This window comes from Heptranchias perlo, chromosome 20, assembly GCF_035084215.1.
Source record: "Heptranchias perlo isolate sHepPer1 chromosome 20, sHepPer1.hap1, whole genome shotgun sequence".
NCBI classification, from domain to species: domain Eukaryota; kingdom Metazoa; phylum Chordata; class Chondrichthyes; order Hexanchiformes; family Hexanchidae; genus Heptranchias; species Heptranchias perlo.
The window spans coordinates 41,319,062-41,344,657 of record NC_090344.1 but is presented as its reverse complement, the minus strand read 5'-3'; the positions used below and the strand labels follow the sequence as shown (position 1 = coordinate 41,344,657).

The 25,596-nt window shown below is 43.8% G+C and overlaps 1 protein-coding gene across 1 annotated transcript; it reads left to right on the top strand.

The window, feature by feature from the left end:
- LOC137336034 (dynein heavy chain-like) lies at positions 1 to 24,366 on the top strand. Its single transcript, XM_068001536.1, has 4 exons — positions 1 to 218; positions 11,714 to 14,141; positions 22,969 to 23,098; positions 24,353 to 24,366. Exons 1-4 carry the CDS (start codon positions 1 to 3, stop codon positions 24,364 to 24,366), a joined length of 2,790 nt encoding a protein of 929 aa, XP_067857637.1.
- The last annotated feature ends 1,230 nt before the right edge of the window (positions 24,367 to 25,596 follow it).

The following is a 25,596-nucleotide window of genomic DNA, read 5'->3' as shown; positions in this document are numbered from 1 at the left end:
ATGACGCTGGGCAATATGTTGAATGTAGAAATGGATAAAGTTCTGGCTGTGCCGTTTGTCGTTCCCAACCCGCCCCAGTACAGCCTGAAATCAGGCGGTAAACAAGAGGAATATCCGGCTGAAGCTGAACCCGTCCCCCAACACCTACTGTGTGGCCGCATCGATCAGTGGCGGAATCACTCAGTCAGCTCAAAGGGGCTGGAGGGATTGATTCAAGAGTAGGAGGGAAGATAATCGGCCTTGGCTGCTTTTCGGAAGAAGAGTGAAATCCAGGTGTGCGATCATTTTGACACGCCTAAAAAGAGGAAGAGGCATGGGAGGTCAATTTTTGATCGTTGTATGCCCCTATATTGCGTTCGAAAAATATGACTACAGAATTGTTTTTAAATGGTCACATTTCACAACCGAATCAGACCCACCATGTTGGGTCTCCTCTTACTCCAGGTCACCCCAGTAAGGCCTTTGATGAGGAGTTGCACCAGAATGGATGTGCTGATTGGAATTGGGGGCCGTGACTTCAGATGATGACCTGGCTCTCTGGCTGTCTCTCAGGCCAGTCGAAAGTCACAGCCCCTATTATAATCAATATAGCCACTCGCAGGAGCTTCGAGTCGGTAACGTCACCAGTGCAACCTACAGGCCAGGGGTCCCCGTATGCCATGTACACATGGTGTGAGGCATTGGAGTCGGTCAAGGCCTCTGTTTACATAGCGCCATGGGCAACAGGTCTCCATCCCACCCTCTCAATGGTCCACTGTGCAGAAGTAAAACAGCTTCTGTCCTCTAGATCATTTTTATCTTCTCACACTGAAGCAGCAATTCTGAAGGTAAGCTGAAAATTTAATTAAATCTGCGTCATGCACAATTGGCCCCAATTCAAGGGCCGTGGCATTTTTAATTACAAACTTAAGTTTAAGAGGATTTCCCGCAGAGATCATAAAAAAAATGTTCTTTTTGGTTGTGGACAGCTGGATGAAAGAAAGAAGATTGCTTTTTATAAATAGCTGGAAGGGCACCATCTGTCCTCCTGTCTAGATAAAGAGCACAGTCTCCTTAATCTGGACCCAATAATCTTTGCTCTTTCACCTAAATGATGTTGGGAAAAGTTGCACAATAAAATCTGCATGGAAATTCCTTCTAACATGCAGCCAAGTTCATAGAATTATAGAATCTTACAGCACAGAAGGAGGCCATTCGGCCCGTCGTGCCTATGCCAGCTCTTTGAAAGAGCTGTCCAATTAGTCCCACTCAACTGCTCTTTCTTCATAGCCCTGCGAATTTTTCATTCCCTTCCGTTCTCCTTTTTTACTCTGCAACTAACCCGTGCTGTAACTGCCCTGAGAGTATTTGACGGGGCAGTGTAGAGGGAGCTTTACTCTGTATCTAACCCATGCTGTACTGCCCTGAGAGTATTTGACGGGGCAGTGTAGAGGGAGCTTTACTCTGTATCTAACCCATGCTGTACCTGACCTGGGAGTGTTTGATGGGGCAGTGTAGAGGGAGCTTTACTCTGTATCTAACCCATGCTGTACCTGACCTGGGAGTGTTTGATGGAGCAGTGTAGAGGGAGCTTTACTCTGTATCTAACCCATGCTGTACCTGACCTGGGAGTGTTTGATGGGACAGTGTAGAGGGAGCTTTACTCTCTATCTAACCCATGCTGTACTGCCCTGAGAGTATTTGACGGGGCAGTGTAGAGGGAGCTTTACTCTGTATCTAACCCGTGCTGTACCTGACCTGGGAGTGTTTGATGGGGCAGTGTAGAGGGAGCTTTACTCTGTATCTAACCCATGCTGTACCTGACCTGGGAGTGTTTGATGGAGCAGTGTAGAGGGAGCTTTACTCTGTATCTAACCCATGCTGTACCTGACCTGGGAGTGCTTGATGGGACAGTGTAGAGGGAGCTTTACTCTGTATCTAACCCATGCTGTACCTGACCTGGGAGTGTTTGATGGGGCAGTGTAGAGGGAGCTTTACTCTGTATCTAACCCATGCTGTACCTGACCTGGGAATGTTTGATGGGATAGTGTAGAGGGAGCTTTACTCTGTATCTAACCCATGCTGTACCTGACCTGGGAGTGTTTGATGGGGCAGTGTAGAGGGAGCTTTACTCTGTATCTAACTCATGCTGTACCTGATCTGGGAATGTTTGATGGGACAGTGTAGAGAGAGCTTTACTAGGTATGTAACCTGTGCTGTATGTGATCTGGGAATGTTTGATGGGACAGTATAGAGGGAGCTTTACTCTGTATCTAAACTGTGCTGTCTGTGATCTGGAAGTGTTTGATGGGACAGTGTAGAGAGAGCTTTACTATGTATCTAACCTGTGCTGTCTGTGATCTGGGAATGTTTGATGGGACAGTATAGAGGGAGCTTTACTCTGTATCTAACCTGTGCTGTCTGTGATCTGGAAGTGTTTGATAGGACAGTGTAGAGGGAGCTTTCCTGTACATCATCAAGAGTCAATGCTGACAGGAAAAGGAGAGAGAAAATTAGAGGATGGGGAAATAAAAAGCAGAAAATTGAGAGGGACATCATATGATTGTTCCTCTTTAGCAGGTGAAATCACAGTAATAATGATTTGATGACTAGTCGACGGTAGTAGATTGAGGAGCAGAGGATACTGGGCCACAGCAGAGTTCTCTCCGCTTCAGATTCTGATATTTATAGTGCCATTATATATTAGCCCAATTTCTCTCCCCAATCAAGGGTGTCACATCTTGGCTTCAAAAGACTCTCTGGAGCAAGAGGAATGTGCATTCACATCCATTGTGTTCTGTCGCCATGGCGACTATCCTTTAATTCTTGTGATTGAGAACCTTTTTTGTTTGTTATTAATTAATGTGAACTTGTGGTTGAACCTTTCATGCATTTTTCAGGTGGGGAGTCTGGTCAGGAATACAGAACCACAGGCTTTAAGTCTGATTGTAAAGTCAGCGTGTGTCCTTGCATTTTAATTTTTTTTAAAATAAGAAGCCTAGGTGAAACCCCAAGTCCCACAGTGCAGGAGACCATGAAGGTTGAGAAGATGAGATTAATGGTGAAGCTATGATATTCGGTGATATCAAACTTGCCCTTCATAAACCTGTATATTGTAGGAGCACTACTGAAGGAGCGTTTGAGGTCCTGGGGAAGATTTGAGTTTGAGGAGGAGTGGGCATAATGTGTCTTGATTTCAACTTAGAGAGACCACAGGGAGGAGCAGCTGTGTGAAGAATGGTGTTTTTGGGAGCTTAGAGGGGACGAGAGAGGAATGCTTGAAGGAGCACTGAACATTGTAGTATTGTGAAAATTGAGAGGGGCACGAAAGGCTGCAACAAAAGAGAGCATGGTTAGAGGCTGATGGGGGTGAAAGAAAGAGTGGGGTCCTTTCTGAAGAAATTGTCAACAGCACATCAAAGGAATGAGTCAAAGCTGCACTGAAGACTTCACAATCTTTGGGCCAGGGTCGTGTTGGCACTTGTGCGACTAATACCTATACTCTCACATTCAGTGGAGTCTCCCTCGTAAGACTGCCATCTACCGCTCCCACATCAGCAATGTCAACTCAAGACAATCGCTTGGCCCTGTTCGTGGATTCCTTCACTTCTGGGCCAAAGTTGTAGTTTCAAGTGCTATCAAGCGCATGATCTAGACTGACCCTTCAGTGCTGTATTGAGGAAATGCGGCATTATCAGAGGTGTCGTCCTTTGAGCGAGACGTCAAACTAAAGGCTTCTCGACATTATTGGAAGAAGAGAAGTGAGCTCTCCTGGAGTCCCCACCAAAATTCTTCCCTCAGTCAGTGCACCAAAGAAGAACTGATTCATTCCACATGCTTAGGGTTGCCAACTCTGGTCGGACATATTCATGGAGGTGTCATCACATGCCCTCCAACTGCTGCACCCCCACACTCCCGCCATTGGTCGCCCAACATGTCCATCCTCGTGGCGTCCCTCCTTCCCACGCCAATTGGAAAGCGAATAGAATCTTTATTACCCAATTGGATGATTCTTGACTGTCAGTCAACCAGCCATTTCCCCCCTCTCTCCAATATTTTTATAACTAATAAACAAAAGTGTTCAAAGAAATGTTTTTTAAAAACACAATCTTTTTTAATGCCCTGATAATTTTACTCCTGGGATTGCTCACAGCAGTGTCCTGGAGATTAATCTTTAATTCCTGGAGACTCCAGGGCATCCTGGAGACTCCAGGGCATCCTGGAGGGTTGGCAACCCAACTCTTGTATCTCATTGTTGTTTGTGGGATGTTGATGACACAGAATGCCAACCTAATGGTGACTGTAGTTCAAAAGGAATTCATTTTGTGAAGTGTTTTGAGATATTTTGAAGATATGACGAGGTACTATATAAGTGTAAGCATTTCTCGCTTTTTTTAACATAAGAACATAAGAAATAGGAGCAGGAGTAGGCCAATTGGCCCCTCGAGCCTGTTCCACCATTCAATAAGATCAACCTCAAATCTAAATTCATGTTCAATTTCCTGCCCGCTCCCCGTAACCCCTAATTCCCTTTACTTCTAGGAAACTGTCGATTTCTGTTTTAAATTTATTTAATGATGTAGCTTCCACAGCTTCCTGGGGCAGCAAATTCCACAGACCTACTACCCTCTGAGTGAAGAAGTTTCTCCTCATCTCAGTTTTGAAAGAGCAGCCCTTATTCTAAGATTATGCCCCCTAGTTCTAGTTTCACCCATCCTTGGGAACATCCTTACCGCATCCACCCGATCAAGCCCCTTCACATTCTTATATGTTTCAATAAGATCGCCTCTCATTCTTCTGAACTCCAACGAGTAGAGTCCCAATCTACTCAACCTCTCCTCATATGTCCGCCCCCTCATCCCCGGGATTAACCGAGTGAACCTTCTTTGTACTGCCTCGAGAGCAAGAATGTCTTTTCTTAAGTACGGAGACCAAAACTGTATGCAGTATTCCAGGTGCGGTCTCACCAATACCTTATATAAGTGCAGCAAAACCTCCCTGTTTTTATATTCTATCCCCCAAGCAATAAAAGCCAACATTCCGTTGGCCTTCTTGATCACCTGCCGCACCTGCATACTAACTTTTTGATTTTCTTGCACTAGGACCCCCAGATCCCTTTGTACTGCAGTACTTTCCAGTTTCTCGCCATTAAGATAATAACTTGCTCTCTGATTTTTCCTGCCAAAGTGCATAACCTCACATTTTCCAATATTGTATTGCATCTGCCAAATCTCCGCCCACTCACCCAGCCTGTCGATATCACCTTGTAGGTTTTTTATGTCCTCCTCACTCTCCACTTTCCCTCCCATCTTTGTATCATCTGCAAACTTTGATATGTTACACTCGGTCCCCTCCTCCAAATTGTTAATATAGATTGTAAAGAGTTGGGGACCCAGCACCGACCCCTGCAGAACACCACTGGCCACTGGTTGCCAGTCCGAGAATGAACCATTTATCCCAACTCTCTGCTTCCTGTTAGATAACCAATCCTCCACCCATGCCAGAATATTACCCCCAATCCAGTGATTCTTTATCTTGAGCAATAATCTTTTATGTGGCACCTTGTCGAATGCCTTCTGGAAGTCTAAATACACTACGTCCACTGGTTCCCCTTTATCCACCCTGTACGTTATGTCCTCAAAGAACTCAAGCAAATTTGTCAGACATGACTTCCCCTTCGTAAAGCCATGCTGACTTTGTCCTATTAAATTATGTTTATCCAAATGTTCCGCTACTGTCTCCTTAATAATAGATTCCAAAATTTTACCCACCACAGATGTTAGGCTAACATGTGTTGATAGTTCCCATCATTCCCCTTGCTGGAGAGGGAGAGGCAATAAAAGCAAGAAAATGCTGTGGAGATATGGTCATCCCACTTGAAATAGCAGTAGTGAAACGTCAATCAATACACGAGCCCAGTCTGTCTCTCTTATGCCAAATGTTCATCAAACACTTACTGTGGCAATAGCTACAGAGATAGTGGATGGTGGCAGCCATTTTATGCCATCTGCCTGCATATCAAGTGAAGATCTCCTATTAATTGCCCCGTTAGCTCCTTAAATAACACCATTCCTCAAAGCCATATCGGTACGTATTATAAATCAAAACATTTTGTTACAGTATCACATTTGTAAAGTGTACATTTTTGCTCCTTATTCTGTCGATCACAAATTCAATGTTGTCACTCATTCTGTTACCAACTCTCATTCCTGATGTTTGGTCAGTGGGGTAAACGCTCGCCTTTCACCTCTGGGATCCAAGGTTCAAATGCAGCCCAGACTGATGGGATGAAAGTCTCCTCTGTCTGCTGGTTACAGGGCTCCGACCTGACCTGGGAGTTTTTGAAGGGACAATGTAGAGGGAACGTTATCTGTATCTAATTCATTCCATACCTGAGTGGGAAAGCTTTATAAGATTGCGTAGAGGGAGCTTCACTCTGCAATTAAGCTGTGTTATCCCTGAGCTGGGTCTCCTGAAACAAGAAGTGTTTCCTCATCTAGCGTTAACATTCCTTGTGTAACATTTCTTGTCTAAGCATAGAATTCACCAAAAAAAAACAAATAACTGAAGATGTCCAGAAATGGAATTATGAATAAAAAGGGAATTGGATAAATACTTGAAGGGAAAAAAAATTACAGGGCTATGGGGAAAGAGCAAAGGAATGAGTCTAATTGGATAGTTCTTTCAAAGAGCCGGCATAGGCATGATGGGCTGAATGGCCTCCTCCTGTGCTGTACCTACTATGATATTATGATATGATACTATGAAAATGACTGAATTCTTGGATCTAGTATGGTCCACAAAAGTTGCTGCTGTATTTATAATTCGTTCCCTAATGGCTATGTAAAATCTTTCTGCAGATCTAATTAAAAATCATTGATAGGTTTTTGAGGCAATCAGTTTTGCATGAAGCAGTGAAGGTATTTTCCACCCTCAGATACTTCACGCTGTTTTTTCTATAGACATTTTATTTTTGACAAATGCCTCATTAAACATGTAACTAAACAGAAATGTTGCAGTCTTGCTGTGAGTTAATGAGCTAAAGAACTTTGCACTCTATTAGTTTACAAGAGAAAACTTGCTGTCAGACAGGCAATCCTTTCAGATCTCGCCTCTGCCCTCTCAATCTACTGCAACCTTTCTGTCTCATATCGATACCGTTAAGGTCAGTGTTCCCTTTGAACTTTCCTGCCTTGTGCCTCCTAAGCTCCAAATACACCTTCCTACACCCTCTTCCTCCTCCCTGCATCCTTACTCTGCTGAAATCAAGATTTGTCACTCTGTCTCCTCTTCTAACTCATTCTTTTACGGGACCTCAGAACTGTGAGGATCCACAGTTCCCTCAAACGTCCCTTCCTACTAAAAATTTGCAGGCTTTCACATCTAAGCTCGGTATCAACCCAATGACTACTTCCTGTTTGGCCTCCTCATCTCGCCTACTCTTTTCAATTTTGGAGCTGTCCTGCACTGTGCAACTTGATACTTGGATTTCTAAAAAAAAAATGAGGGGGACCAGTACGTGATGTATCCCTGTTGTGCTCGCAACCGTTCTCTGGCAGAATTCTATGGGAGGAGGAGTGCCGACATCAAGCTCTGCTTCCGTGTCGCTGATTGACTTTTTGTTTTGATGTGTTAACAGCTGATGCTTAACTTGTGGAGTGACAGATGGGGTGTAAAATGGAGGCCACGGGTAGTGATGCCTTTTCGGTGAGCTGATATCACTGCGTTTCATGCTCCGCTGATTCATACGTTAGAGAGAATATTCCAGGTAAGAGCACTTTCAAATCAAGGCCGTTCAGATGGTTTATATATAGAATAATGGATATCTGGGAGTGAGCTACAGGCTGGAATCTAATCGAGGGGTTCAGATGGTTTATATATAGAATAATGGATACCTGGGAGTGAGTTACAGGCTGGAATCTAATCGAGGGGTTCGGGTGGTTTATATATAGTATAATGGATACCTGGGAGTGAGTTACAGGCTGGAATCTAATCGAGGGGTTCGGGTGGTTTATATATAGAATAATGGATACCTGGGAGTGAGTTACAGGCTGGAATCTAATCAAGGGGTTCAGATGGTTTATATATAGAATAATGGATATCTGGGAGTGAGCTACAGGCTGGAATCTAATCGAGGGGTTCAGATGGTTTATATATAGAATAATGGATACCTGGGAGTGAGTTACAGGCTGGAATCTAATCGAGGGGTTCAGATGGTTTATATATAGAATAACGGATACCTGGGAGTGAGTTACAGGCTGGAATCTAATCGAGGGGTTCGGGTGGTTTATATATAGAATAATGGATACCTGGGAGTGAGTTACAGGCTGGAATCTAATCAAGGGGTTCAGATGGTTTATATATAGAATAATGGATACCCGGGAGTGAGTTACAGGCTGGAATCTAATCGAGGGGTTCAGATGGTTTATATATAGAATAATGGATACCCGGGAGTGAGTTACAGGCTGGAATCTAATCGAGGGGTTCAGATGGTTTATATATAGAATAATGGATACCTGGGGGTGAGTTACAGGCTGGAATCTAATCGAGGGGTTCAGATGGTTTATACATAGAATAATGGATACCTGGGAGTGAGTTACAGGCTGGAATCTAATCAAGGGGTTCAGATGGTTTATGTATAGAATAATGGATACCTGGGAGTGAGTTACAGGTTGGAATCTAATCGAGGGATTCAGCTGATTTATATATAGAATAATGGATACCCGGGAGTGAGTTACAGGCTGGAATCTAATCGAGGGATTCAGCTGATTTATATATAGAATAATGGATACCCGGGAGTGAGGTACAGGCTGGAATCTAATCGAGGGGTTCAGATGGTTTATATATAGAATAATGGATACCTGGGGGTGAGTTACAGGCTGGAATCTAATCGAGGGATTCAGCTGATTTATATATAGAATAATGGATACCTGGGGGTGAGTTACAGGCTGGAATCTAATTGAGGGGTTCAGATGGTTTATATATAGAATAATGGATACCTGGGGGTGAGTTACAGGCTGGAATCTAATCGAGGGGTTCAGATGGTTTATACATAGAATAATGGATACCTGGGAGTGAGTTACAGGCTGGAATCTAATCAAGGGGTTCAGATGGTTTATGTATAGAATAATGGATACCTGGGGGTGAGTTACAGGCTGGAATCTAATCGAGGGATTCAGCTGATTTATATATAGAATAATGGATACCCGGGAGTGAGGTACAGGCTGGAATCTAATCGAGGGGTTCAGATGGTTTATATATAGAATAATGGATACCTGGGGGTGAGTTACAGGCTGGAATCTAATCGAGGGGTTCGGGTGGTTTATATATAGAATAATGGATACCTGGGAGTGAGTTACAGGCTGGAATCTAATCGAGGGGTTCAGTTGGTTTATATATAGAATAATGGATACCTGGGAGTGAGTTACAGGCTGGAATCTAATCGAGGGATTCAGATGGTTTATATATAGAATAATGGATACCTGGGAGTGAGTTACAGGCTGGAATCTAATCGAGGGATTCAGCTGATTTATATATAGAATAATGGATACCCGGGAGTGAGTTACAGGCTGGAATCTAATCGAGGGATTCAGCTGATTTATATATAGAATAATGGATACCTGGGAGTGAGTTACAGGCTGGAATCTAATCAAGGGGTTCAGCTGATTTATATATGGAGTAATAGATATCTGGGAGTGAGTTACAGGCTGGAATCTAATCGAGGGGTTCAGATGGTTTATATATGGAGTAATAGATATCTGGGAGTGAGTTACACGCTGGAATCGAACAGTTTGGGTGGTTTATATATAATAAATAGAATAACAGAAACCCTGTGAGTGAGATTGCTAAATTAAAAGCAATTTTGCACTGTGGGTCCATGCCCGCTAAGAACTGGATTGAGACTGCCTCAATATAGAACCCTTACAACTAACTGACTTTCAACACATAGTAGTCTGGCTTAGATTTGAACCGAGATCACAGAGATGAAATGCCTGTATCAAAGGCACTGCACCACCAGCTCCCTTCATGCACTATTTTACTGGAGAATGACTGCTCCGTGTAGCAAATGGTGTCTTGCAGAAGCAGTTAAAAGGGACTTTAGCTGAAATGTACTGTAATTTTCTTCCTGAAAGCGTTGATGAATGTGTATCTGTATAACATTACTACAGAAAGAGGATCAGCTGGTGTAATGCAATGGTAATTCATGGAACATATGTATGTGGAATAGAGAGAATAAAAGGGAAGAGCTCCATGCTGTGAAAGAAGCCTGTTCTTTGATGTGGATACAAGCTATGGGTAGTGAATTATCGAGATGTTGCTGAGTATAATGCCACTATAGTAAGTATCCATATGGTGTGGTGCTAAGCCATACAGATCAGAACTCGGGTTCAATCTGTGCTCACTTGGGTGCTGTGGACAAGGCAGCAGTTAGGGAGCCCATGATACCATATTTAGGCAAGAGTCCGAGCCCTCAGGAGAAAGGGGAGAAAATTGGGAAAGGGAGGGGAAAGCAAGGATGCACAATGCTCAGAGTGCTGAACGATGTTTTGAGTGAAAGGTTACTGGCAGTTTGGTCTCCTCAATACCAATCTTGACCCATGGCAGCCCCACAGTCGACCTCTGCTGAGAGAGGCAATCCAGTGTAGGAAACTCAATGTCACAACATGTCTTTTTCATGTCATATGTATGGCTGATGAGATGAAGCAATGTGAGCAATATTGAAAGCAGATGATCCAATGCTAAGTCTCTGGGTCAGAATATTTGAGCTGGCAGTCCAAGTTGACATTCCATTACAATATTGAACGGGTGCTGCAGGGTCTTGCTGTGTGCAAAATGGTTGCCACTTTCCTCACATATTAACAGTCAGTGCTCTCCAGTGTAATGTTATGTGAAGCGCTCAGAGGCATTTCTGAGAGACCTGATAAGGCTCGATATAAACACAAGCCTTTCATTACCAATTAAACCACAAAAGGACCAATTTCACAAACAGAGAAGCATCTGCATCAAAATTAAAATATGGGAAAGGTAATTCTCTTGTTAAAGTACAAAAGGTCTGATCTGTGCCAGGGTCTTTAGCTGAAATTAGGCAGTAGATTCTCTAAACCCTACAGTATTCAATGTATTGAGCGCTGAAAACATTCGTAATTGGGGACAATTTCATGCCTGGATTATACATTGAAGTGTCATGTCTGGATCAGTAATTTGGTATAATGGGATCGAAAGGGAGTTGATTTGGTGCATTATAATTCTGTGCATGGAGCAGCATGTGGACTCGACTATATTATAGCATACCTACAGTCTGCTCCTGAGTTAGAATCAGTTAGTGATATGCACAAGGAACAGAGCTCTGTGGCGCACCCTGTTTAGTTTGTTGAAGGAACCATGCAGTGCTGTTAAAATCATGCTTTATGTGTTTCAACTATCTGAGTCGACATTCTTGCTCCTGATCACTGTCCAGTGACCTCCCGCCACAGGATGTGTGTGTATGGTCATCAGACGAGGGCAGGATCAGGCTTGACTGTGATGCTCCTTATGGTTGAATATCTTGCAGTCACTGTGCAGGATCACACATGAAGAATGGCCACTTGGACAAGGTAGAGGAACAGCTGCGAAGGTCTGGTGGAACTGGAGCCCAACAAGAACCAATGGCTTCCAGAAGAGGGAGGCATGGGAAAAAATAATCATTTAAAAAAGCACTTATTTTATTGGCCTGATTTTTCTCCAAAATTGCCAGGACTGCCATTTTGGAACCTGAGCTTCAAACAGCTTTTGTCAATAATGAACTGGCACAGTATTCCAATAACCAACTGGCACAGTATTCCAATAACCAACTGGCACAGTATTCCAATAACCAACTGGCACAATATTCCAATAACCAACCGGCACAGTATTCCAATAACCAACTGGCACAGTATTCCAATAACCAACTGGCACAGTATTCCAATAACCAACTGGCACAGTATTCCAACAACCAACTGGCACAATATTCCAATAACCAACCGGCACAGTATTCCAATAACCAACTGGCACAGTATTCCAATAACCAACTGGCACAATATTCCAATAACCAACCGGCACAGTATTCCAATAACCAACTGGCACAGTATTCCAATAACCAACTGGCACAGTATTCCAATAACCAACTGGCACAGTATTCCAATAACCAACTGGCACAGTATTCCAATAACCAACCGGCACAGTATTCCAATAACCAACCGGCACAGTATTCCAATAACCAACCGGCACAGTATTCCAATAAACAACCGGCACAGTATTCCAATAACCAACTGGCACAGTATTCCAATAACCAACCGGCACAGTATTCCAATAACCAACCGGCACAGTATTCCAATAACCAACTGGCACAGTATTCCAATAACCAACTGGCACAGTATTCCAATAACCAACTGGCACAGTATTCCAATAACCAACAGGCACAGTATTCCAATAACCAACTGGCACAGTATTCCAATAACCAACTGGCACAGTATTCCAATAACCAACTGGCACAGTATTCCAATAACCAACTGGCACAGTATTCCAATAACCAACTGGCACAGTATTCCAATAACCAACTGGCACAGTATTCCAATAACCAACTGGCACAGTATTCCAATAACCAACTGGCACAGTATTCCAATAACCAACTGGCACAGTATTCCAATAACCAACCGGCACAGTATTCCAATAACCAACCGGCACAGTATTCCAATAACCAACTGGCACAGTATTCCAATAACCAACCGGCACAGTATTCCAATAACCAACTGGCACAGTATTCCAATAAACAACTGGCACAGTATTCCAATAACCAACCGGCACAGTATTCCAATAACCAACCGGCACAGTATTCCACTAACCAACTGGCACAATATTCCAATAACCAACTGGCACAGTATTCCAATAACCAACTGGCACAATATTCCAATAACCAACTGGCACAGTATTCCAATAACCAACTGGCACTGTATTCCACTAACCAACTGGCACAGTATTCCAATAACCAACTGGCACAGTATTCCAATAACCAACCGGCACAGTATTCCAATAAACAACTGGCACTGTATTCCAATAAACAACTGGCACAGTATTCCACTAACCAACTGGCACTGTATTCCAATAAACAACTGGCACTGTATTCCACTAACCAACTGGCACAGTATTCCACTAACCAACTGGCACAATATTCCAATAACCAACTGGCACAGTATTCCAATAACCAACTGGCACAATATTCCAATAACCAACTGGCACAGTATTCCAATAACCAACTGGCACTGTATTCCACTAACCAACTGGCACAGTATTCCAATAAACAACTGGCACAGTATTCCAATAACCAACCGGCACAGTATTCCAATAAACAACCGGCACAGTATTCCAATAATCAACTGGCACAGTATTCCAATAACCAACTGGCACAGTATTCCAATAACCAATTGGCACAGTATTCCAATAACCAACTGGCACAGTGTTCCAATAACCAACTGGCACAGTATTCCAATAACCAACTGGCACAGTATTCCAATAACCAACTGGCACAGTATTCCAATAACCAACTGGCACAGTGTTCCAATAACCAACTGGCACAGTGTTCCAATAACCAACTGGCACAGTATTCCAATAACCAACTGGCACAGTGTTCCAATAACCAACTGGCACAGTGTTCCAATAACCAACTGGCACAGTATTCCAATAACCAACTGGCACAGTGTTCCAATAACCAACTGGCACAGTATTCCAATAACCAACTGGCACAGTATTCCAATAACCAACTGGCACAGTATTCCATTAACCAACTGGCACTGTATTCCAATAACCAACTGGCACAGTATTCCAATAACCAACTGGCACAGTATTCCAATAACCAACTGGCACGGTATTCCAATAACCAACTGGCACAGTATTCCAATAACCAACTGGCACAGTATTCCATTAACCAACTGGCACTGTATTCCAATAACCAACTGGCACAGTATTCCAATAACCAACTGGCACAGTATTCCAATAACCAACTGGCACAATATTCCAATAACCAACTGGCACAGTATTCCAATAACCAACTGGCACAGTATTCCAATAACCAACTGGCACAGTATTCCAATAACCAACTGGCACAGTATTCCAATAACCAACTGACACTGTATTCCAATAACCAACTGGTACAGCACCTCATTAACCAAATAGCTCAATACCTCACTACCCACTGGCACAATACCTCATTAACCACATAGCACAGTACTTCATCATCCAACTGGCACAATTCCTCATTACCCACTGGCACCATATCTCATTAACCAACTGGCACAGTACCTCATTAACCAATTGGTACAATCCCTCATTAACCAATTGGCACAACACCTCATTAACCAACTGGCACAACACCTCATTAACCAACTGGCACAGTACCTCATTAACCAACTGGCACAACACCTCATTAACCAATTGGTCCAATCCCTCATTAACCAATTGGCACAGTACCTCATTAACCACCTGGCACAATCCCTCATTACACATGGGCACAATATGTCATTAAACAATTGGCACAATATGTCATTAACCAACTGGCACAATACCTCATTAACCAATTGGTACAATCCCTCATTAACCAACTGGCACAATACCTCATTAACCAATTGGCACAACACCTCATTAACCAACTGGCAGAATACTTTATTAACCCATATTAAGTCAACAGATTTCAGCTGGCGTGACAATCAGGTCCCTGCAGTTGTCCTTACCACTGGGCTCGGGAGGGAGAAGTCAGCCAGGGTTGCTGCTCCTGATCCCTCTCTGTTTGCTGCTGGAAAATGCATATGCGAAATATGTGGATATGAGATGAGGACAGGCTCAGGCCCTGAAGTGATGTTGCACTGTCAAATATCCGGCCGATTACCACTTTCTGGAATGGCTATTTGGGAATGTACTGAAGAGTGCCCAACACCCAGGGAACTGTATCGCGACATGAGTCAGCTCCTTCAGGAGAGGAGGGAAGAAAATTGGATAAGTAAGTACTTGCTCCAGCCTTTCCTTCTCATTTAATTTCAGAGCGCTGTGGGAGCTGGCATGTGCTAAAGTGGTCATGCTCCAGTAGGTGTCATTAAACAACTGGCATCACTTGCGTAATTGCTCATCAGCTCAATGCTGAGATTGGATCGCTGCCTCCAATTTAGTGACTCCATCTCCTGTTATTTAGGACCTCACAGGTGCACTTATGATGATATTATGACCAATTACCACATCCCTGCAAAGCTCTCGGAAATGAGAGGAGTTGCAAAAGAAATGTAAGCTTTGGTTGAAGCCAGCAGAGGGCGCGAGTCATGGAGGTAAAGCGCCATTCAGTGGATGAGCTCTTGGATGTAATGTTGATTGTCAGCAAGACAGACCATGACCTTCTGAAAGAATACAGACAGGAAATGCTGATCTTATCAAAGGAATAGTTTTCCCTTCATTGTTATTCAATCCCAGTTCCAGACACAATCTTCGGATATTGGATTATTGATGATAAATTATACAATCACTCTCTGTGTACTGTGACCACAAGATTGCATATGCAGTACAGAATATTTTCCTCCGCCATTCTGCCCAATTTTGGATGTAACCTGGGCAGGTGGGGGAAGAAAATGGGCCAGGAAGTCAGTCCACTGGTTCCTCGCTACCCAATACCACTTCCACAGCTTTGCTCCAAAAGTTATGGCAAGACATATTCTACATCCGCTATACAAAGCCCTGGTTAGACCACACCTGGAGTACTGTGTACAGTTCTGGGCACTGCCCCTCAGAAAGGATATATTGGCCTTGGAAGGAGTGCAGCGTAGATTCACCAGAATATGACCAGGGTTCCAAGGGTTAGATTATGAGGAGAGATTCCACAAACTAGGCTTGTATTCCCTGGAAATATAGAAATTTACGGGGTGATTTCGTTGAGGTTTTTAGGATTTTGAAAGGAATTGATAGGGTCGATAGAGAGAAACTTTTTCCGTTGGCGGGGGAGTCTAGGACAAGGGGGCGTAACCTTAAAATCAGAGCCAGGCCATTCTGGAGAGAAGCTAAGAAATACTTCTTCACACAAAGAATGAGAGAAGTGTTGGACTCTCTCCCACTAAAAGCAGCAGGTGCTAGCTCAACTAATAGTTTTAAATCTGACATTGATAGATTTTTGCTAACCAAGGGTATTAAGGATTAGGGAGATAGGGCGGGTAAATGGAGATAGGATACAGTTCAGCCATGATCTCATTGAATGGTGGAACAGGCTCGAGGGGCTGAATGGCCTCATCCTGTTCTGATGTTCCTCAGACCCCTGGAACTCCTGCAATGGGCCCAATTGCCTGCGACAATGATTTAAATTACCCTGACCCGGGAAATTGACCAGGGTCGGGGGTATCGGCATTAGTCCCACCCTGCCAAAGAAGCACCACAATTGTGGCAAAGAGGGAAACCTATCACAATGCTTCCTCTGACGGAAGATGAGGGAGAAACTTTAGCATCTGATTTTGTGTAAAGTTGTTAAAATTTACAAACGAGCACAAGGTCCTACGATCCCAGTGTATTGACAACCTTTATTTTCTCGTTGGTGCAATGGTCACTGTCCCTCTGATCTTTGGCCTCTGATTCCTCCCCTGCTCCAAATGTACATCTTCTTCCTTCCCCCTGCTTCCTCACTGTGTTGAAGTCGAGACTCATGATACCCCTTCCTACTCTTAACTCATTGTTACCTTGGACCTCAAAACGAGAACTTCTTACCTCCCTCAGTCTTCCTGCTACAATCTTCTTCTTCTTCTCTATTTGGACCAGTAGTTACCCTGACTCACAACTCGCTACCAGGAAGATGGGGGAGGAGTGGTGAGGGGGGTGTCATTACTTCACTCACATCGTACGTGAGTATCCCACGAGATGTTAACCCTGTTATTCATAGACTGGAACTCTCACCTCCGCTTGCCGGGGCCACGATGGGAGGGGCGGGAGGACCACTCCACTTCCAACGGACGTGAGTACCTCTCTGGATGTCAACCCAGTTACTCAGAGACCAGAGCTCTCGTCTCCCTGCTTTCCCGATCTACCTCATCTTCTCTCCTGCTCTTTGCAAATTTGGTTTTTATCCTGCAGCATGGACCGTGACCGCTCGCCTTGGTTTCTCATAAACTGTACTGACCAGAAATTAGATTCCAGTGTGCAGACATAGATCTGGTATTCGTTCCACTTGAAGAATAGAATCTTGCTTTACTGGAGCTAGCTCTTCTTGATTGGCTGTGGAGGCGTCTGAGGATGAATCTGACCTTGATAGATTGTGACATCAATCGTGTCGAAAGAACTTTTTCTTATTTTTTTTTATACTAAAGTGAGTAAAATTGTTTGTCCGCAACCACAAGTATTGATCTCTGCTGCCTCCTACATGAATGCTAATAAAAAGAAAAGTAATTGAAAAAGGGCAACAGTTACTCAGGATTTTACACACCAACATGTACAGACGACTTTTCTTGTCTCTCCCAATTTTATTGGTTCTATTTTGATCAGTGCACCTGTGAACTTTGATCTCTTGCTCCTTCTAAGCTCCAATACGCTGTCCATGTGCCGTTCCTCCTCCCTTTATTCTCGGCGTAAAATGTTTAGTAATGCAGGTTTATAAAGCAGGGTTTATGAAGGTTGCACATCTGGACTGTATGTATATTTCTCCATTCATGTAGGAATAGTGCACCGAGTAACTTAATGCATGTTATTCTTTGCCTCTCATTTTGGGTGTTTGTTTGACTCAGTTGGTACTAATCTCGTAAATTTGTGGGTTCAAGCCCCACTTCAAACTTTGAGCAATACCCTTAGGGAATTGAGCACTTCCCTTCAGGTTCTCAAAGCCAAAACAAAAAGAGAACTTTCATCCAATCAGTCCGAGCGACATTCTGTGGAGCCTTTTGGAAAGACTTGACAACGCTGCTTTTTATCTTCAGCATCTGAGGCCAAATCCAACCCAGACCGATGGAGTGAATGTCTCCTCTCTCTCTCTCTCCATTGGATGTAATGGTCCGATGTGAAACAAGTTCAGGAAGTTTCACAGTGTACAGGTTCAGAATATAGACATGGCCCAAAATTATTTGGGCACATTATTATAGTGTTTAGGGACCTTTACTCTGCACCGAACCAGTTTCTTACCTAACCTTGGAATGCGATGAGGCAATGTAGAGGGAGATTTACTCTACGCCTGTTCCATACCTAACCTTGGAATGTGATGAGGCAATGTAGAGGGAGATTTACTCTACGCCTGTTCCATACCTGTCCTGGGAGTGCGATGGAGCAATGTAGAGGGAGATTTACTCTACGCCTGTTCCATACCTGTCCTGGGAGTGCGATGGAGCAATGTAGAGGGAGATTTACTCTACGCCTGTTCCATACATGTCCTGGGATTGCGATGGAGCAATGTAGAGGGAGATTTACTCTACGCCTGTTCCATACCTGTCCTGGGAGTGCGATGGAGCAATGTAGAGGGAGATTTACTCTACGCCTGTTCCATACCTGTCCTGGGATTGCGATGAAGCAATGTAGAGGGAGATTTACTCTCTATCTAATTCATGCTGTGCCTGACCGAGGAGCGTTTGATTGGACTACTTAGAGGAAGCTGAGCCCTCTATCTAACATGACCTGCAAGTGTTTGATGGGACAATGTGGAGGGAGCTTTACACTATCAAACTCGTGCTGTACGTGCCCTGGGAATGTTTGATGAGACAGTTAGTGGGGGCTTTACTCAGTATCTAACCCATGCTGCGCCTGCCCTGGGGGTGTTTGATGGGACAGTGTCGAGAGAGTTTTACTCTGTATCTAACCCGTGCTGTGCCTGCCCTGGGAGTGTTTGATGGGACAGTGTAGAGGGAGCTTTACTCTGTATCTAACCCGTGCTGCGCCTTCCCTGGGAGTGTTTGATGGGACAGTGTCGAGACAGCTTTACTCTGTATCTAACCCGTGCTGTGCCTGCCCTGGGAGTGTTTGATGTTGACATTTGGGGCCAAACTTGGGAAAATTTATCATTTCCCTAGCATTAATTTTTGCCCCATTTTGTGATAGTTTTGAAACTTCTTGTCAGTGTAATAGAGACATAGTTTCCCATTTTCAGCATTTCCCATCAGATAAGAAAATCTTGACAAGCATGGAATGGAAGAATGATATTATTCTATCTGAGCAAAGCAACACTCACAACCCAACTAAGTAAACAGGATTTGACTTTTGAAGTCTCTGTTCATCACGGAGCCCTTCAAGATGAAATGTTGCACACATATCATTGCTTGGTATTACTGTGATGTACGTTTCTTAGATTAATGCACCCTGCAGCACAATTGTTTCGAAGCACCTTGGAGATAAAAGGAACTCATCAGATGTATGTTGATCTGAAGGTCACAATGCTTTGACTGAAAGAATCTCGACTAACATCTTGCACACCAATCTTAAGAACAAACAAATTTGATATTTGACATTGATTTGAACAGATCTGCTGGTTATCACCGTACTATATATATAAGGCCATGCTAATTATTTTGAAATATATATTTAAATGCAAAATGTCATCTGCAGAATGCTGAACATAAAAGAAAAGCTACCTGTTACAACTCAAGGTTTTAAAGAACAACGTTCCCTTTCAACATTTCACAGCTATTTCCATAAGCAGATCTCATCCGTTACAATCTGGAAGTTGCATGTTTCATATGAGCTGCCCTTGAAGAACTTTAACGGCTAAAATAACAACAGTATTTATTCATAATCAAGGATGCTGATGTACAGTTTTCAATGCAAAGTGGGCAGAGGTTACACGATACTGGTAGATGGAGGGATGTCATTATTGGGAGTTGTTCTGTATGATGACGGTCTGGCCAGGCATGGAGTCACAGAGGGCTCCGTACTGGGATCATAACTGTTCGTCACGTTCATTAATGATATGGATGAGGACACTTTGACCAAACCAGTAGGTTAGAGTCTAATTTAGAAATGGTAGGGGATTAGGTGTTAGCCTTAGGTACTCAGTGGGTAGCATTCTCGCCTCTGAGTCAGAAGGTCATGGGTTCAAGCCCCACTCCAGAGACTTGAGTACAAAATCTAGGCTGACACTGAGGGAGTGCTGCATGAACTAATTGAATGGCGGAACAGGCTCGAGGGGCCCCGGCAGATCTTTGACCTCAACTCCACTTTCCTGCCTGATCACCATATCACTTGATTCCCCTAGAGTCCAAAAATCTCAGCCTTGAATATACTCAATTAGTTGTAAAGCGCTTTGGGAAGTCCTGAGGTCGTAAAATGTGCTATATAAATGCAAGTCTTTCTTTCCTAGATGCTCTTTGATGTGGAATCATAGAATCATAGCATGGTTACAGCACGGAAGGAGGCTATTCGGCCCATCAAGTCCGTGCCAGCTCTCTGCAAGAGCAATCCAGCTAGTCCCACTCCCCCGCCCTATCCCCGTATCCCTGCAAATCTTTTCCCTTTAAGTATTTATCCAGTTCCCTTTTGAAAGCCATGATTGAATCTGCCTCCACCACCCCCTCTGGCAGCGCATTCCAGATTACAATCATTCACTGTGTAAAACAGTTTCTCCTCATGTCGCCTTTGGTTCTTTTGCCAATCACCTTAAATCTGTGTCCTCTGGTTCTTGACCCCCCTGCCAATGGGAACAGTTTCTCTCTATTTACTCCACCCAGACCCCTCACGATTCTGAACACTTCTATCAAATTTCCTCTCATCCTTCTCTGCTCTAAGGAGAACAACCTTAGTAGGAAGAGCAGGAGAGTTCTCCCCGGTGCCCTGGCCAATATTTATCCCTCAACCAACATCACTAAAAAACAGATTATCTGGTCATTATCACATTGCTGTCTGAGGGACCTTGCTGTGCGCAAATTGGCTGCTGGGTCTGCCTACATTACAACAGTGAGTACACTTCAAAAGTACCTCATTGGCTGTAAGGCACTTTGGGACGACCTGAGGTTATGAAAGGCCCTGTATAAATGTGAGTTCTTTCTTGCAAGGTGAAGTTGGAAGGAACAAGACAGACCAGAAGAGATCAGAAACGAGCAGCCACAAAGGAAGATGAGCTTTGTAAACTGCGGCCAGATTATTGGTTCTCCTCGTCCAAAAGGTACCGAAAGAGGAGGAGCCTGATGCGCAGAACTGAACAGCCGAGACTTGCCACATCCAGCAGGCTGGCTTTGTTCAGGGGAAGCCAGGCTGTGCTTTAGTCCTGTGGCACTGGGTTATGTGCTAGTCACTGCAATACATAATGGCCCAGAAAAGGCTCAGAGCAGTGAACCATACCGTACTCGCCACCCCATAGATCTATATTAACCCACTAACTTACCAAGCACTAACCCACTAACTTACCGAGTATATTATTATGCATTCAGGTCTGGGAAATGCACAGCATGTTCATACCGTGCAGGGACACTCAATAAAAGTTATAGATCAAGAGAGGTACCAGGGGATCATAGCTGATAAATCATTAAAGATGCACAAGCAGTGTGATGAGGCTACTGGGGAAAACAAATCAGGTTTCAAGTTGTATTGCTAGAATAATACAATATAAAACTAAAATCACTACACTTAGGCAGCACAAGACTTGGATACAACCACTTTTGGAGTAGAGTATCCACTTTTAGTCCTCATACATGGTGGGACATATTGAGGCCCTGAAGTACGTACAAAGGAGGGCCACCAAAATGATCCCTAGTCTTCGGGCTCTTAGTTATCAGGTTAGGCTCCAGGAGTCGGGCCCTCTTATTTTAAAAAATGCAGTTTTGGAAGGGATATGATTGAGCTTTTTAAAATGATGAAGAGATTTGATTCTGTCCAGTTAGATAGATTATTTGCGATGGATAGAGATGGTTGGACGAGGGGACGTGATGCAAAGGGTTCAGTTAAATAATAGGGAGTATTTCTGATAACAGAGTCATTGCTAAAGTACACATTGATAATGGATTTCCTGCAGTCCTCATTAAGAGAGGAACACACTTCCAGTTATAGGGGGTACTTTGCAGAATGGCAGGCATATTGAGGAGTGTGGGTTACCAGGGTCTCCTGGAGCTCTGTCTGATTGCCATAGGGAGTCAGAGAGGAATTTCCTGAAGTTTTTCCCAAAATTGCCAGAACTTCCCCCTCCCCCTCCCCCTCCCTCTTTTTGGCCTGTGCCAGGAGATTGCTTGATTAGAGGGTAGGTCAGTGGGGTACCTGGCTGCATCAAGTCTGCACGTAGCAGACTTCATGAACCAAACTGTCTTTTTGCATGTTTTTATGACCTGGAGCTGAGAAATATCCCCATTGCAAATTACAAATAGTAGAAGTTATAATTTGGTGTTGTAAAGTGTACTCTTTAGTCCTGCCTGTTTCCTGTGGTTCTGTGTGCCCTTAAATTGTGACTAGGATCAGAGGCATACAGTGACTATCAAGTCAGATTCTCGTTCACAAGAGAATTACAGATGGGGAAGGCCATTCAACCTCTCTTAATTCATCCAACAGAAAGATCCCAGAATACTCCATTTCAGCATCCATTTGGTTCTTCAAAAAGTCTGGGCTGTTTACCTCTACATGTTTTTCCTGGAAGTCTATTGCGTGTGCTGACCTCTCTTTGTGTAAAGAATTTCCTGACATCAGTTCTAAAGTTATCTCTTCCTCGTTTGAATGTGGGTCTTTTTGTCCTGCCCCTCACAGTTTAATTTAAATCAGCATTCCAGATTTGCCTTTTGCATTCCCTTAATAATCTTATGTCCTGCTATAAGATCACCTCTCCGACACTTCCGATCCAGTCTGGAAGCCTAAGACTCTCCAATCTTTCTTCCTAGCTCAGCGCTTTGAGACTGAGGATCAGCCTCATGACTTTTCACATCATTGCTTCCAGCACTTGAATTCTTTCTTAAGTCTCAGAGATCAGAACTGGACAACAGAGCCCAAGGTCTGGTCAGAACAGAGCACTGTATAGTTTGGCCACAGCTTCCCCTGACTTAAGTTTTTACTGTTTTGCCTCTTTAGTCCAATGTCCCATTGGCTTTGTTGATTCCTGCTCTGCATTTGGTTCCATACGTTGAGCATCGAGTCTATTCAGCCTCCTCGGTCTATTTCCGCTTTGACTTTCGCTATTTCAAGACCATTTCTGCGTGCTGTAAGCAGTAAATTTCATCTGACATTGTACTGCCTACTTAATGTATTTTGTCCAACATATTCTGTAATTTCTGAGCTCCCACCTACGATTCCACTGACCCTTTTAGTTTGGTGTAATCTGTAAATTTGGCCACTTTGAATTAAGTTTTAGAATTTGATGTTGATGTAAATTAGAAACAATAGTTGTCCCAAAACTGATGGCTTGGAGACCACAACATAACTCCTTTAATAAGTACTCATTGTTTTCTTCCCTTCAACCAACTTCTTATTCATTCCCTGAGTAGACCTGGACTCCCTACAGCTTTGAGTTTAACTAAAAGCCTTTCATGTGGAACTTTGTCAAATGCCTTTTGGAAGTCAAGGTTCACCATGTCATAAGGCTTCCCACAGTCCACTTGGGTTGCCACTTCCTCAAGGAAGTTGTGGAGATTGGTCAGGCAGAATCCTTCCCCTCTGAATCCACACTGACTACTGTTAACTAGGTCATTATTGTGCAAATAATTCTCAAGCTTACACTGATAATCAGTTCCATTATTTTACATGGAATGGAGGTTAGTCTAATGGGTCCGTAGTTACCTATGCATGTTTTGTTCTCGTTTTTGAAGATGGGCACCATATTAGTCTGTTTCCTGTCGACTGGTACCTCCCCAGTGTGCAGTAATTCCCTCATAATAGTTGTCAATGCCTCACAAATATTGAATTCACTTTGAGTTAACTTTGTTACGAGAAGAGAATGCTGCTTAAGTCTCCCCTTGTGAATACTTGGAAGAAGTAGCCATTCAGAATATTTACTATTTAGGAGACACCATTTAGCATTTCAAACCAAAACCCCAATTCACACATTCAAGGGCAAGAATGGGTGCAGTCACAGAACAGCTCTGCCCCATGGTGAGAATGAGGGGGGCTGTTGCCGGGACAATCTGCATTGGCAGAGATGCTGCCCTGTGGACGAGGGATTTAAACCGAGATGATTGATAAAGATCCCATTTTAAGAAGACGTGGGAGTTCTCCTGGTGTCCTGATCAGCACTCCTCCTTCAATGTAAACCATCTCATGGCTGCCACATTCACCTGGATGTCAGCAGTGGCTGCCCTTCAGAGTAAATCGTTGCATCAGTAGCACTTGGGGATGTGCGGAGAAATGTGATAAGGTGTTTTATAAATGCACGTTCTTTCAGATGGGAAGGTGGTGCCAGAACGATGAAATACTGATATCTATTTTGTCTTTTTATTCCCCTTTTTCATTTATTCTTTAGCCGGCAGTGCGTAATCCATTTTCATGTCTCTTCAATTTCCACTTTAGGAACTATCATTTACTAAATTACATACATCGATAAGGTGCCCCATTAACTGCGATTGTGCCAGATTGTTCCCTTTGCACGTGGGATTTTTTGCTCTCCTCTGCATCCTTTCCAATGCCTGTATTTCGTGTGGCGATCAGAGCTGAACACGGTGCTTCTAATGTGATCCCCTGCCTGGCTATATATCCCAGCAGTCCTTAGCTTTATTAATTGCTTTGCACCATTCTCAAGACATTGAGGGCTGGATTGCCCACTGTCACACATCGGGCATTACAGCATCGTGAAATGAAGGAATGCCAGGCGGGAATGTCTACCACTGAATCCCAGTCCTTAACACCCCTGACTTGGATTTCCTTCCCTGCTCTGCCACCAAGCCCACGTAAACGATGATGGGTGTGAGGGCCTGGATACCTCTTTTTACCGCCATTTCGACCATTAGCCTCCATGGACTGCCAGGAGAGAGGTGGCGTTACGCCCTGGGATGGTGGCAGCAATCCCGCTCAGCAGATTGTTGGGGAGAGAGGGCCTAGCAGTAGGCTTCAATACCTCCCGTTAAGCCCTTACCTCCTCTTCCCGACCAGTCAGTTCATGGGGACCCATCGTTTAAACTGAATTAAAAAGTATTCTGCCCCTCTAAGATGCCTCCTCTGCTCCTGGGTGCTGCAGCACCACTGACGTTTCCCAGTGGCTCCCTCTTGGTGTTGCCCAGCCTGCTTGTGAAATGAGTTTCAAACCAGGAGAAAGTGTCAGGGTTAGGGCCCGGTGATAAACCTCCCTGAAGGACAATCCAACCGCAAAAGTCATGTGTTCGTCGTTCTACGTCTTCCTGTGTTTTCTGAATTCCACTCGTTGAATGTATTCACTTTTGATGCAGTTTTTCAACCATGAACTTCATTTATCTGCTTCGTTGCACAACTGAGCAAAAACTTGGGACATCTTTTCACTTCATCCTCTCTACTGTTTCAGTTGTCCCAGCATTGACCCCGCAGGACTCTGCTCAACACCTCTCCGCCCAGTTTGAAACTGCACCTCTCACGAGTGCCTTCCATTTTTTTAAACAACTTTATATTCGTTCCCGTATTCTACCCTGGCTTTTAGTTTAATTCAAAGCTTCCAGGTGGAACTTTGTCAAATCCTTTCAGGAAGTCCAAGTATCGTAGGGACTTCCACTTTCTACTTTACAAAAACAAAAACGAAAT

What these genes read in the sequence shown, in the direction of transcription:
- LOC137336034 (XM_068001536.1), top strand. Translation starts at nt 1, where the DNA reads ATGACGCTGGGCAATATGTTGAATGTAGAAATGGATAAAGTTCTGGCT. An exon ending in CTGGAGGGATTGATTCAAGA is followed by an intron (nt 219 to 11,713) that starts GTAGGAGGGAAG and finishes CAAAATTGCCAG; the next exon opens with GACTGCCATTTTGGAACCTG. An exon ending in TGTATTCCAATAACCAACTG is followed by an intron (nt 14,142 to 22,968) that starts GTACAGCACCTC and finishes TTGCCTCTTTAG; the next exon opens with TCCAATGTCCCATTGGCTTT.